General features: G+C 48.5%; 1 protein-coding gene across 1 annotated transcript; it reads left to right on the forward strand.

The window, feature by feature from the left end:
- Window positions 1-11,158: 11,158 nt before the first annotated feature.
- On the forward strand, window positions 11,159-14,747 carry inhbab (inhibin subunit beta Ab). Its single transcript, XM_078398734.1, has 2 exons — window positions 11,159-11,703; window positions 13,984-14,747. The coding sequence occupies exons 1-2, from the start codon at window positions 11,322-11,324 to the stop codon at window positions 14,745-14,747; spliced, it is 1,146 nt and encodes a 381-aa protein (XP_078254860.1). The 5' UTR covers window positions 11,159-11,321.
- The last annotated feature ends 526 nt before the right edge of the window (window positions 14,748-15,273 follow it).

Below are 15,273 nucleotides of genomic sequence, written 5' to 3' on the forward strand. Positions count from 1 at the left end.
TTGAATAGTTATATATCAATTCAAATAGAAATCCATTTGTATCAAAAAATGGAAAGGATGCTTCCTCCATTGCCAAATCTCCTGGCATTGAGGCCGATGATAGGAGTATAGATATCCTGTGTGAGAGACAGACATGTCCATATGTACATATATACATGCTGACACTCCCCGATTTACGTAAGGCTTCCATAGTCCCTTACATAAGTCAGATTTTAGTCGGAATTAAGTTTAGGTAGAAACATAACAAGAGGAGTTGAGTATAGGAGCAAAGAGGTCCTTCTGCAGTTGTACAGGGCCCTAGTGACACCGCACCTGGAGTACTGTGTGCAGTTTTGGTCTCCAAATTTGAGGAAGGATATTCTTGCTATTGAGGGCGTGCAGCATAGGTTTACTAGGTTAATTCCCGGAATGGCGGGACTGTCATATGTTGAAAGACTGGTGCGACTAGGCTTGTATACACTGGAATTTAGAAGGATGAGAGGAGATCTTATCAAAACGTATGAGATTATTAAGGGGTTGGACACGTTAGAGGCAGGAAACATGTTCCCAATGTTGGGGGAGTCCAGAACACGGGGCCACAGTTTAAGAATAAGGGGTAGGCCATTTAGAACTGAGATGAGGAAAAACTTTTTCAGTCAGAGAGTTGTGAATCTGTGGAATTCTCTGCCTCAGAAGGCAGTGGAGGCCAATTCTCCGAATGCATTCAAGAGAGAGCTAGATAGAGCTCTTAAGGATAGCGGAGTCAGGGGGTATGGGGAGAAGGCAGGAACGGGGTACTGATTGAGAATGATCAGCCATGATCACATTGAATGGCGATGCTGGCTCGAAGGGCCGAATGGCCTACTCCTGCACCTATTGTCTATTTCTATTTCTATTTCTATTTCCTGCCCTCTCCCCATACCCCCTGACTCCGCTATCCTTAAGAGCTCTATCTAGCTCTCTCTTGAATGCATTCAGAGAATTGGCCTCTACTGCAGATGCTGGTTCAAATATTTGTTAAACAAACTAAAGACAACTAAACACCGGAAGGTAGACAAAAAATGTCGGAGTAACTCAGCGGGCCAGACAGCATCTCTGGAGAGAAGGAATGGGTGACGTTTCGTGTGGAGACCCTTCTTCAGACGCTTCTTCAGAAAGGCAAAATTAGGACAACTTTCCTATCCAAGCGAGTCGACAAGATGTGCCTGACAGGATGATCGACACAAATTCAATGGAACCATTAAATGGTAATTAGCTGAACAGTTGAACATACTGCAGGGAGATATATAAATAGCGTGGGAGATTGTTTCATAGAGTCATACAGCACAGAGGCAGGTCATTCATCCCAACTTGCCCTTGCTGAACAAGATGCCCCATCTACACTAGCCCCACTTGCCCACATTTGGCCTATATCCATCTAAACGTTTCTTATTCATGTATCTGCCTGCATGCCCTTTAAATGTTGTAAAAATACTTGCCTCAACTACCTCCTCCAGCAGCTCATTCCATACACCCGTCACGTTCTGTGTGAAAAAAGTTGCCCCTCGGGTTCCTGTTGAACCTTTCGCCTCTTACCTTACCGTCCCGTTGACGTGGCTGTTGTTTCGGCTCACGTCGTAGCCCCTGGCCGACAGCGCTATCGTCAGGCTGCCACCACCGACAGGACGCGCAGGTTCATCATGGGGCTCCCCCCCCCCCCCACCCACCAGCCTCTTCCTGTCAACCAACACTTTGCCCACTTGGCCGAACCCCCCCCTTCCCCGCTGCCCTCTCATCCTTTTCCCTCGTAGCCGTGATATCTTCCACCTTGGAATATGTCGGCAACTGAGGGGGCGAAGGAGGAGCAGGGGACGGCGGAGTGGGGGGGGGGGGAGCGGATGGAGGGGAGCGGATGGAGCCCTGTACAACTTCAGAAGGACCTCTTTGCTCCTATACTCAACTCCTCTTGTTATGAAGGCCAACATTCCATTGGCTTTCCAAGGCAGGAACGGGGTACTGATTGAGAATGATCAGCCATGATCACATTGAATGGCGGTGCTGGCCCGAAGGGCCTCCTCCTGCACCTATTGTCTATTGTCTATTGGTGCCTTCTGGTTACCAGCCTTTCAACTATTTCTTTATTCATGCTATTTAACCTCTTCCATTAAATCCCTACTTAGCCTTATTTCAGTGGAGAACAACCCCATCTTCACCTGTCTCTCCTTGTATATTAATTGCTTGATTTATAATTTTTTAACTGTTACTCTGATGGCTCTTTAAGAAGATGTCTTTGATTTACAAAGCTCGCATTCATTGCTGTGCAAGTGTAGGGTCTCAACTAGAAGGGTCTGAGCTATAGGGAGAGGTTGAGTAGGCTGGGACTCCATTCCTTGGAGCACAGGAGGATGAGGGAAGTCATAGAGTCATAGAGTGATACAGTGTGGAAACAGGCCCTTCGGCCCAACTTGCCAACACCGGCCAACATATCCCAGCTACACTAAACATAGACATAGAAAATAGGTGCAGGAGGAGGCCATTTGGCCCTTCGAGCCAGCACCGCCATTCATTGTGATCATGGCTGATCGTCCACAATCAATAACCCGTGCCTGCCTTCTCCCCATATCCCTTGATTCCACTAGCCCCTAGAGCTCTATCTAACTCTCTCTTAAATCCATCCAGTGATTTGGCCTCCACTGCCCTCTGCAGCAGAGAATTCCACAAATTCACAACTCTCTGGGTGAAAAAGTTCCTTCTCACCACTAATCTACACTATTCGATCTTATAGAGGCTTATAAAATCATGAGAGGAATAGATCGGGTAGATGCACAGAGTCTCTTGCCCAGAGTAAGTGAATTGAAGACAAGAGGTTTAAGGTGAAAAGATTTAATCTGAGGGGTAACTTTTTCTCACAAAGGGTGGTGGGTGTATGGAACAAGGTATCGAGGCAGGGATTATCCCTCCGTTTAAGAAACAGTTAGACATGTATGGTGTGGGCAAGTTGGGCCGAATGGCCTGTTTCCAGACTGTATGACTCTATAACTCTATGTAGCATTCTCTGCCCAAAATGCATTATACACTTGCAACACCATCTTGTCTTCATGAAGCCCACAATGCTCTGCTTATTGAGATTTATGACAATTTATTTTGTGCATTCTTTACAATGGATTAAAAATGACCTGGTAGTTCAGAAGATTTCACTTCCTCTAAGAAATCACAGCAAGCTATAATCAGTAGTGCAAAGCTGAGTGTAATTAATGAAGTGAAAGTCGTGAAGGTTTGTGGATCATTAACTGTTAACTTTTAAAATATTGAGCAATCTTTAACACTGCTGGCAAAGTAAAATGTGATTATCAAAGTGGTGCACCAGAAGCATATTATGTGTTGTAAAGACCAGAGATGTTATATTGGCAAAGTGGGTTAGAGTGTGTTAGGGACAATCAACAACATGTGCTCCAACGTTTGATGATAACCCAAGAACTAGTGTGATCATTATGGCATGACATGAAAGTATGAGAGGCTTCTGCTGTTCCCCTTTAAAATCTTCCCATGTTCTGTGCAGCGGTAGAGTTGCTGCCTTACAGCACCAGAAGCCCGGGTTCGATCCTGACTACGGGTGCTGTCTGTAGGAAGTTTGTACGTTCTCCTCGTGACCTGTGAGTGTTTTCTCTGGGATCTCCGGTTTCTTCCTACACTCCAAAGGCATGCAGGTTTGCAGGTTAATTGGCTTTGGTAAATTGTCCCCTGTGTGTGTAGGATAGTGTTAGTGTGCAGGGATTGCTTGTCGGTGCGGACTCAGTGGGCCGAAGGGCCTGTTTCCGCGCTGTATCTCTCAACTAAACTAAAACACTGAACTAAAGGAAGGTGCTGGATCTTATGAGGGTGCTGATATATTCTAGGCCAGCCGCGGCTGGTTTTAACCTGTCAAGAAATGTGCCAATTGACATAATATTCATCTTGCTGGGAAGGCAAATTTCAGGTTGGCAGAATTGTCCCTGTTCTATCATTCAGGCCATCCATGTTCCATTATTCAAACATGTGTGGCTGATTTGAATGCAGCCTCAAATCCACACCTTTCTGCCTACTTCTGTAACCTTTAGAGTCAAAAGAATTTGCAGACGATGCTGGAATCTTGTGCAAAAAAATCAAAGTACTGGATAAACTCAGCAGGCCAGACTGCATCTGTGGAGAGAATTGACAGATGACGTTTCTGGTTGGGAACCTTCTTCAGACTGATGGAATGGGGGGAGAAAGCAGGGGTCGGGGTTCATCAAAGCCTGGCCAGTGTGGTCGGTCGCTGCAGAAGAAGAGGTATGATTTGCAGGTGTGTGGAGTAGGTAATGAAGGCTCGAGGCAAATAGGAGGCAAGAGGGTGTCAAATAAGGAAAGAAGGGATGGGGGGACATGTAAAGCTGGAGGGTGGGATATTGGTGGAAGGGAACGGAGGGGAAAGGAAAAAGGGATGATTAAAAAGGAAATAGAGGACTCTGGAATGGGAGATGAATGTACAAAGGGGGGGGGGGGGGTAAGGAGCAAAAAGGAGCAAAGACGGCTTGGGTGGTAGGAAATGGTGGGAAAATTGGTGGGGGGGGCAGGGGAAAGTCACAGGGGGTAGGGAGGTATTACTTTGAATGGGAGCATTCATTGTTCATACCCTTGGGTTGCAGGCTACCCAAGTGGAATATGAGGTGCTGGTCTTCCAATTTGTATGTGTCCTCACTCTTGCAAAGCAGGAGGCCAAGGACAAAAAGGTCAGTATGGGAGATCCAGCATGGTTGGCAGACGGAGTAAGTGTTTGGCAGAGCCAGAGACTGCCAGCGCCTCCTCTGGATGCGAGGGTGAATGCAGAGTGAAGCCTGAAGATCGCCAGGACTGAGCTGCCAGGGCAAGCCCGAGATCGCCAGCGGCCCCGCACATGCACCCTGACGGCAGGAGAGGGCGCCACCATGCTGCCCTGGACCTGCCACTGCAAGTATAAAACATATCAGGTGAGTTCACCCCACTGGCAGTGTTGGTGGGGTCACTACCGATCAGTCTGAAGAAGGGTCTCGACCCGAAACGTCACCCATTCCTTCTCTTCAGAGATTCCGCCTGACCCGCTGAGTTATTCCAGCATTTTGTGTCTACCTCAGGTTTGTGGGTTAATTGGCTTGGTATAAAAATGTAAATGGTCCCTCGTGTGCGTTAATGTGCGGGGATCGCTGGTTGTTGCGGACTCGGTGGGCCGAAGGGCCTGTTTCCATGTTGTGTCTCTAAACGTAACCAAACGTGGTGGAGAAGATGCTGGAGTCAATTATAAAAGACGAAATTGCGGAACTTTTGGATAGTAGTAACAGGATTTTCCGAGTCAGCATGGATTTACGAAGGGGAAATCATGCTTGACTATTCTTCTGGAATTCTTTGAGGATGTAACTAGGAAAATTGACAGGGGAGAGCCAGTGGATGTGGTGTACCTTGACTTTCAGAAAGCCTTTGACAAGGTTCCACATAGGAGATTAGTGCGCAAAATTAGAGCACATGGTATTGGAGGTAGGGTACTGACATGGATCGAAAATTGGTTGACAGACAGAAAGCAAAGAGTGGGGATAAATGGGTCCCTTTCGGAATGGCAGGCAGTAACTAGTGGGGTACCGCAAGGCTCGGTGCTGGGACCGCAGCTATTTACAATATACATTAATGACTTGGATGAAGGGATTAAAAGTACCATTAGCAAATTTGCAGATGATACAAAGCTGGGTGGTAGTGTGAACTGTGAAGAAGATGCAATGAGTTTGCAGGGTGACTTGAACAGGTTGTGTGAGTGGGCGGATGCATGGCAGATGCAGTTTAATGTGGATAAGTGTGAGGTTATCCACTATGGTGGTAAGAATAGGAAGGCAGAGTATTATCTGAATGGTGTCAAGTTAGGAAAAGGGGACGTACAACAAGATCTGGGTGTCCTAGTGCATCAGTCACTGAAAGGAATCATGCAGGTACAGCAGGCAGTGAAGAAAGCCAATGGAATGTTGGCCTTCATAACAAGAGGAGTTGAGTATAGGAGCAAAGAGGTCCTTCTGCAGTTGTACAGGGCCCTAGTGAGACCGCACCTGGAGTACTGTGTGCAGTTTTGGTCTCCAAATTTGAGGAAGGATATTCTTGCTATTGAGGGCGTGCAGCGTAGGTTTACTAGGTTAATTCCCGGAATGGCGGGACTGTCGTATGTTGAAAGACTGGAGCGACTAGGCTTGTATACACTGGAATTTAGAAGGATGAGAGTGAATCTTATAGAAACGTATAAGATTATTAAGGGGTTGGACACGTTAGAGGCAGGAAACATGTTCCCAGTGTTGGGGGAGTCCAGAACAAGGGGCCACAGTTTAAGAATAAGGGGTAGGCCATTTAGAACTGAGATGAGGAAAACCTTTTTCAGTCAGCGAGTTGTGAATCTATGGAATTATCTGCCTCAGAAGGCAGTGGAGGCCAATTCTCTGAATGCATTCAAGAGAGAGCGAGATAGAGCTCTTAAGGATAGCGGAGTCAGGGGGTATGGGGAGAAGGCAGGAACGGGGTACTGATTGAGAATGATCAGCCATGATCACACTGAATGATGGTGCTGGCTCGAAGGGCCGAATGGCCTCCTCCTGCACCTATTATCTGTTGTCTATTGTCTATTGTCAAACTCCATCAATTCTGTTTAACCGGCGCAGCTAAGTTTAAGCACTCTTGTATGTGGCCCATTCATACTCAGACCTCTGAGATCGTACATATTAAGTGCAGACGCTCCACGAAAATACTCAGACCAAATATCAATAGTCTGATTAAAAAAAGGGGGACTCGACCCGAAACGTCACCCATTCCTTCTCTCCTGAGATGTTGTCTGACCCGCTGAGTTACTCCAGCTTTTTTTTGCGGTCTGTCAATATTTCGAATCACATTTACGAAAGTATCTCAAACATCCTAAAAACTTCTGCTTACGTGCACATTAACAAGTACTTGCACATCCACGATACACACAGGCAGGCAGACAGACAGACGAGTCATGTCGGAAAGCATTGCTGGGCGGTGAATAGTCTAAGCAACAAAAGTCACAAGGCGAACAGTATCAGTCTGAAGAAGGGTCTCGACCCGAAACGTCTCCCATTCCTTCTCTCCAGAGATGCTGGTCCCAGCTGAGTTACTCCAGCGTTTTTGTTTTATCTAGAATCACCCTCAATATCCACCTATTTGTTTTAATGGAAACTGACACCTCCCCCGGTCTTTTAATGCGATTGAAATCGATCTTTGATTTCGATCAGACCGCAGTGTCAGGGAGCAGGGACATAAACTATTGGCTGCCACTGGGAAGTGTATGTGCATGTGTGCTGATTTGATAGCGGAGTGTGTGTGTGTGTGTGTACACACACATCCACGTGGCGCCTTGCGGACAAGCGAGGTAGTGAGCAAACATAAACGTTGAACGACAGACAGTAGGAAAGACAGCTTTATGTTAGACTCGGGCTTCAGTTTGTTTTACTGGAGCGGCGAATGAGCTTCAGTAAACCGTGGCCTTCAAATTACAACGGTAATCAGGATTTACACTCGGCTTGTACTCGCTGGAATTTAGAAGATTGAGAGGGGATCTTATAGAAACTTACAAAATTCTTAAGGGGTTGGACAGGCTAGATGCAGGAAGATTGTTCCCGATGTTGGGGGAGTCCAGAACAAGGGGTCACAGTTTAAGGATAAGGGGGAAGTCTTTTAGGACCGAGATGAGAACGTTTTTTTTCACACAGAGAGTGGTGAGTCTGTGGAATTCTCTGCCACAGAAGGTAGTTGAGGCCAGTTCATTGGCTATATTTAAGAGGGAGTTAGATGTGGCCCTTGTGGCTAAAGGGATCAGGGGGGAAGGCAGGTACAGGTTACTGAGTTGGATGATCAGCCATGATCATATTGAATGGCGGTGCAGGCTCGAAGGGCCGAATGGCCTACTCCTGCACCTATTTTCTATGTCTATGTTTTCTATACATTGACAATGCCATTTGATACAGCAGTGTAGGAAAATGACTGCAGATGCTGGTACAAATCGAAGGTATTTATTCACAAAATGCTGGAGTAACTCAGCGGGTCAGGCAGCATCTCTGGAGAGAAGGAATGGGTGACGTTTCGGGTCGAGACTCTACTTCAGACTGACCCGCTGAGTTACTCCAGCATTTTGTGATACCTTTTTGATATAACAGTTTCACTTTCTCCACGAGAAACAGCAAGGTCTCTCGGCACTCTGCTAACATTTCAAGTTGACTCTTGACTGCCAAATCCCATCCGCCTTCCGCTGCCGGTTCAGTCAGTAGTCTCTCTCTCTCTCTCTCTCTCTCTCTCTCTCTATTTTCCCTTTTCCCCTGACTCTCAGTTTGAAGAAGGCGTCTCGACCCGAAACGTCGCCCGTTCCTTCTCTCGAGTAGCGGGACATATTTATTAGCCATTCGAACACTGGGTCAAACCAGGAGCGTTTCGTTCCATTTGGTCTGTATTAAAGGCGCATTCTTTACAGGGGCCACAGACACACGGAGAAAGGGGGAGAGCGAGATTGGGAGATGAGGGACCCACAAGAGGGACCGACAGGCGCCCGGAGAGGGAGAAACACAGATGACAAATAGACAATAGGCAATAGGTGCAGGAGGAGGCCATTCGGCCCTTCGAGCCAGCACCGCCATTCAATGTGATCATGGCTGATCATTCTCAATCAGTACCCCGTCCCTGCCTTCTCCCCATACACCCTGACTCCGATTTCCTTAAGAGCTGTATCTAGCTCTCTCTTGAATGCATTCAGAGAATTGGCCTCCACTGCCTTCTGAGGCAGAGAATTCCACAGCTTCACAACTCTCTGACTGAAAACGTTTTCCCTCATCTCAGTTCTAAATGGCCTACCCCTTATTCTTAAACTGTGGCCACTGGTTCTGGACTCCCCCCAACATTGGGAACATGTTTCCTGCCTCTAGCGTGTCCAACCCCTTAATAATCTTATACGTTTCGATAAGATCCCCTCTCATCCTTCTAAATTCCAGTGTATACAAGCCCAGTCGCTCCAGTCTTTCAACGTAGGACAGTCCCGCCATTCCGGGAATTAACCTAGTAAACCCACGCTGCACGCCCTCAATAGCAAGAATGTCCTTCCTCAAATTTGGAGACCAAAACTGCACACAGTACTCCAAGGTGCCGGGGATATCCCAGACTGGATTCTATATTAAGTCATCGCATCAGAGAGCTTTCGATGAGCCTGACTCACACGTTTGACAAGCACGATGACTGGAGTAGACAGCATTAGACACACGGGTGGGTCGGCCATACAGCCTGTTCAGACCTGCTCACCGGACCCAAGACAGAAGTCGTCACCTCGGAATATTTTACCCTGCTAATCGAGTGTGTGTGTGAATAGTCAATAGTCATTTATTTGTCACATATGACATAAACGTGCAGTGAAATGAAAAATTACCCGCAGTTCAACAATAAGACCAATAAGAATAATCAATAAAAATGCAATAACACATACAATCATAAACTAACACCAAACAAAAGAAACATCCATCACAGTGAGTCCCTCCCTCAAGAGAGAGCTGGATAGAGCTCTTAAGGATAGCGGAGTCAGGGGGGTATGGGGAGAAGGCAGGAACGGGGTACTGATTGAGAATGATCAGCCATGATCACATTGAATGGCGGTGCTGGCTCGAAGGACCGAATGGCCTCCTCCTGCACCTATTGTCTGTTGTCCGGTCCCTCCTCACTGTGTTGTGGAAGGCCAGAATGTCTTTTTCTCTTCCCCTGCCGTCTTCTCCCGCGGTCATTGTGTGTGTGTGTGTGTGTGTGTGTGTGTGGATATGTGTCTACAACCTATCTCAATTGTAAAGTGTACTGGAGCGCTCTCCTCCTCTCCCCCCCTCCTCCCTCCCCGCCTAATACATTCCCTTGAACTTGAAAAATAAAATCGATTCAGGCAAAGCAAACTTTTTTTCTCTGGTTGCTGCAGCCGAGAAGTTGGAATCCGTGAAGCGGCCGCTCATGCTAGTAGCGTATGGCGACTTCGGGTGCAATCCCGGAGCATTTGATACAGTAAATACCTTGCGAAGAAAGTGCTTGGCAACGCAACTTTCGGCCGGCCTCAGCTCGGTCTTTGCAGTGTAGTTAAAGTACATTGTGGTATTGCGATAAAGTATTAACTGACAAACGCACACTCATAACTCCCATGTGTTTTCTGTTTAAAATAGGGGTTCTCTTTCGCTTTAATAAGGTCACGCCAGCCCCCTTCGAAACAAAGTCCCTTCTCGCGTCTTATTCTTTTGACTCCGAGCGCTGTTTCTGGACAAACACAAACTGGGACCAAGTACGAAACTTCTTGGCGGGGCTTGGATACTTTTACACCGTAAAGCCGCTTAAATGCCTTCATTTCGCAGCGATTTGTGTATATCTGGAGGAGGTTATGCTTTTCGTGATCGGTGCTTGTGTTCACCCTTGTGGGCAGAGTCAGTCATGACGATATACAATTCCTTTAATTGTTGCACTTCTCAATGTTAAAAAAAAAAGGTCCAAATTGCTTTGAATCCGGTTGCTGGGAAGAGTTAAGAGTTGGGGTTTTTTTTTGAGACAGTGTGAGTGGGCTAGCCAGTGTCGGTCTCAAAGCTGAGGTGCTGTCTGCGGTTTTGTGTTTGATTCCGCATTAAAATATTTCAGGAATCTCTCGCTCTCTCTCTCCCTCCCTCCCTTCCCACCACCTGGTCAAAGGGTTAAATAGCTGCACAAGACGCCGAAGGTCGCATTCGCCCGTCTCCACCCACTCCCGCCCCTCCTCTCTCCCCTTTGTCGGCTTCAGCATCACCCGTTAAATTTGTCAATTGCGAAGACCTTTTCCCCTCCTCCTCCGCAATCTTAACCCCCACCCCTCCCCTCCAGACCGGTCCTACACAGTCATCTGTTCCGCTCTGACACTCCCGCCAGTAAGATCACAGGTCCCCTTACCAAAAGTGCGAAAAGCCTCTCGACTCGAGCAGTTAAGAACAGAGTGGGAAGCAACAACATCTCCAAAAGCGCCGAGCTTCTACGCCGAGGAAGAGAGAGAGAGAGAGAGAAAGAGAGAGAGAGAGAGAGAGAGAGAGAGATTTCATCCTCCTGTCAGAGAGAGAGACAGAGCTGAGAGGAAACTTCAGTCGAAGTCGGGACAATAATATTTATTGAGCAATTTCTCTCCTCCCCAGGATATCAAGCAACTTCCCCGTTACTTTCAGTAGGATTTTGAAGACATTTCTACATATTGTACAAAGTCAGCTAGACTTTTGTTTTGTGGAAGTTATTTAATTTTTCGATTTTGGGGTTAAATCTCTTTCTCCAACTTTCCTCGTCGCTGCCGGCGGTTTTTGAAGATGCCAATGTACCTGCTGGTTGGGATGTCCCTGCTGCTCGCTGGGGCTTGGGCTCGGGCATCGCCCACTCTACCTGCCCAGGAAGGTCGGCTGGCTGACTGTCCCACCTGCTCCATCCCTAACCTGCAGTCGGACCCGGCCGGCGCCGACAACCAGCTGGTGGAAGCGGTGAAGAGACACATCCTGAACATGCTGCACTTGAAAAACCGTCCGAACATCACCCAGACGGTGCCCAAGGCCGCGCTGTTGAACGCCCTGAAGAGGCTGCACGTCGGGAGAGTCGGAGAGGACGGGCGAGTGGAGATCGAGGAACACCCTTCAGAGCGGTCAGCCACGCGAGAATCCGAACAGGCGTCGGAGATCATCAGCTTTGCTGAAGCAGGTGAGGAGATCAGTCGCACGCCAAACGCGTTTGTGTTTTTAAAATTCAGATTTAAGAAATGTGAATCTGAATCAGATTTTCAGATTCCTGAGAGAGAAATATTCCTGAAATATTTTAATGCAGAATCTGAAATCTGAATCAGTACCCCCATTCCTTCTCTCCCGAGATGCTTGCTGCCTGACCTGCTGAGTTACTCCAGCATTTGTGAATAAAATCCTCAGATTTAAGAAATGTGGCTTGCAATTGAAATCAACGAATCGCTGAATGCTACTTCAATCGCTGGGGGGAGGAGGGGGGAGGGGATGGGGGGTTGGTGGAGGAGTTTGTTGACAGCGATCACCAGTGCCAGTTAATATAAGAAAATAACTGCAGATGCTGGTACAAATCGATTTATTCACAAAATGCTGGAGGAACTCAGCAGGTCAGGCAGCATCTCGGGAGAGAAGGAATGGGTGACGTTTCGGGTCGAGACCCTCAGTGCCAGTTAAAGTCAATAGACAATAGACAATAGACAATAGACAATAGACAATAGGTACAGGAGGAGGCAATTCGGCCCTTCGAGCCAGCACCGCCATTCAATGTGATCATGGCTGATTATTCTCAATTAGTACCCCGTTCCTGCCTTCTCCCCATACCCACTGACTCCGCTATCCTTAAGTGTAGATGCTGGTACAAATCGAAGGTATTTATTCACAAAATGCTGGAGTAACTCAGCAGGTCAGGCAGCATCTCAGGAGAGAAGGAATGGGCGACGTTACCCGAAACGTCACCCATTCCTTCTCTCCTGAGATGCTGCCTGACCTGCTGAGTTACTCCAGCATTTTGTGAATAAGTACCTCCGCTATCCTTAAGAGCTCTATCCAGCTCTCCCTTGAATGCATTCAGAGAATTGGCCTCCACTGCCTTCTGAGGCAGAGAATTACAACTCTCTGACTGGAAAAAGTCCGAAAGCAGGCGCAAGTTTGGGATGGCAAGGTTAATGCGTGGTTGCAAGGGGTGACACCAGTTGGCGTAGCTGAGTGAAGTGACTAAAAGGACATGTGCCTCGGGATATAGGGAATGCCCGCTCACCGGTGGGGTGGGGTGGGGGGGGGGGGGGGGGAGGGGCATGGGTTTGAAGTACACGACAAGAAAGGTGACTGCGTTGAACACTGAAAGGGTCGTGTAAATGGTTCCATGTCAAAACCCACTCATAAGTCAAATTGGATAATTAATCTGTAATTTTTAAAAAAAGCATTATAGACAATAGACAATAGGTGCAGGAGGAGGCCATTCGGCCCTTCGAGCCAGCACCGCCATTCAATGTGATCATGGCTGATCATTCTCAATCAGTACCCCGTTCCTGCCTTCTCCCCATACCCCCTGACTCCGCTATCCTTAAGAGCTCTATCCAGCTCTCTCTTGAATGCAGTCAGAGAATTGGCCTCCACTGCCTTCTGAGGTAAAAATGCTAAATGGGTCAAAAATTGTTTTGCAACAAAAGTCTGAAGGGTCTCGACCCGAATCGTCACCCATTCCTTCGCTCCGGAGATGTTACCTGTCCCTACCTGAGTTATTCCCACGTATTGTGTCTGTCTCGGGAGTTGGTCATTTGTCCACTACGACTTCAACATATTTTCCAGCACTTGTCCCACAATCTTCAATTGGGTGGGGGTGGTTGGGGGAGGGGGGATGGGGAGCTGGGAGATGTCCCACTGAATTACTCCAGCATTTTGTGTCTATCTTCGGGGGTAGAAATAACAGTCGATAACTCTTCCCAGGCTAGCTCTGGACAGGCTAGATGCAGGAAGATTGCTCCCGATGTTGGGGAAGTCCAGAACAAGGGGTCACAGTTTAAGGATAAGGGGGAAGTCTTTTAGGACCGAGATGAGAATGGTTTTTTTCACACAGAGAGTGGTGAATCTGTGGAATTCTCTGCCACAGAAGGTAGTTGAGGCCAGTTCATTGGCTATATTTAAGAGGGAGTTAGATGTGGCCCTTGTGGCTAAAGGGATCAGGGGGTATGGAGAGAAGGCAGGTACGGGATACTGAGTTGGATGATCAGCCATGATCATATTGAATGGCGGTGCAGGCTCGAAGGGCCGAATGGCCTACTCCTGCACCTAGTTTCTATGTTTCTATGTTTCTAAAAGTCGGTGGGCGAGCAGTGATGGACAAGATAGAGGCCGGGGCGGAATATTGGGTGGTCTACAAAGCTCTTTATTTGTACCTGTTGGTTTTGTGTGCCTGCTGTAATTGGCCCGGTCTAACCTGTTCCTTCCCTTCCTTCTGCTCGCCCAGGTCCGTCCCAGGACGTCGTGCACTTCCAGGTCACCAAGGAGGACGACGGCGAGCTGTCCCTGGTGGAGCAGGCCAACGTCTGGCTTTACCTGAGGGTCTCGAACAAGTCCAGCCGCAGCCGGAGTAAGGTGACCATCAGGCTGCACCTGGCGGGCGACAGCAAGGCCATCAGCGAGAAGCAGGTGGACGTGAAGGGGAGCGGGTGGCACACTCTGCCCGTGTCGAGGACGGTGCAGGGACTCCTGGCCACCCGGGAGAGTTCCCTGCTCCTCAAGGTGTCCTGCGACCGGTGCCAGGAGTTCGGCGCCGCGCCGGTGCTGGTGGACAGGGCGGGCAAGGACGAGTCTCGGCGCCCCTTCCTCATGCTCCTGCTGCGGGAGTCGGACGCCCACCCACACCGAATCCGCAAGCGGGGTCTGGAGTGCGAGGGCAAGGTCAACATCTGCTGCAGGAAGCAGTTCTACGTCAACTTCAGAGACATCGGCTGGAGCGACTGGATCATCGCGCCGACCGGCTACTACGGCAACTACTGCAAGGGCGAGTGCCCGAGCCACATCGCCGGCACCTCGGGCTCGTCGCTGTCCTTCCACTCGGCCGTCATCAACCACTACAGGATCAGGGGCTACAGCCCCTTCAACGCCATCAAGTCGTGCTGCGTGCCCACCAAGCTCAGAGCCATGTCCATGCTCTACTACGACGACGTGCACAACATTGTGAAGAAGGACATACCCAACATGATCGTGGAAGAGTGCGGCTGCTCATAAACCCCCCTAGTTTGGGGGATGCCCACACGCCCACTTTCCCAAAGAAGGGAGACCCAGCCCAGCGTACTTACACACACTCACCAACAGAGAGACTCTCGTGACTTGAGATGGTAACTGTGTGTGTGTCGTTTCCCAGTGCTGTAAAACTGGCTCAAACTTAAGTCTACACGAGGGTTTCTCGCAGGACCAAACCACCAGATGGACCATCAAATGGTCACTTAACCGTGGTGGTGTGGTGGGGAGGGGGGTGGGGGGTGGGTGGGGGTAGTGACAAGCACATTCCGAACCACATTCACCTGGCCCTGCAGAGCGCACACAAACAACAAACATTGGCATCGATCCGCTTCTCATCATGGCAAGATGCACAAGACTTTTTTGTTGTTGTGGACATGGGATCGAGCTTGTACATCGAGAAGGTGCGCTGTTTATATCTGCAAGACTTCTCATGCACGTGTTAGGCCAGAACTATGCCAACCTTACAAAGGTTTCGGTTCGAGAAGGACACGCTTTGCTTCCACTGGAAGTA

This window comes from Rhinoraja longicauda, chromosome 4 (assembly GCF_053455715.1).
Source record: "Rhinoraja longicauda isolate Sanriku21f chromosome 4, sRhiLon1.1, whole genome shotgun sequence".
Taxonomy (NCBI): Eukaryota; Metazoa; Chordata; class Chondrichthyes; order Rajiformes; family Arhynchobatidae; genus Rhinoraja; species Rhinoraja longicauda.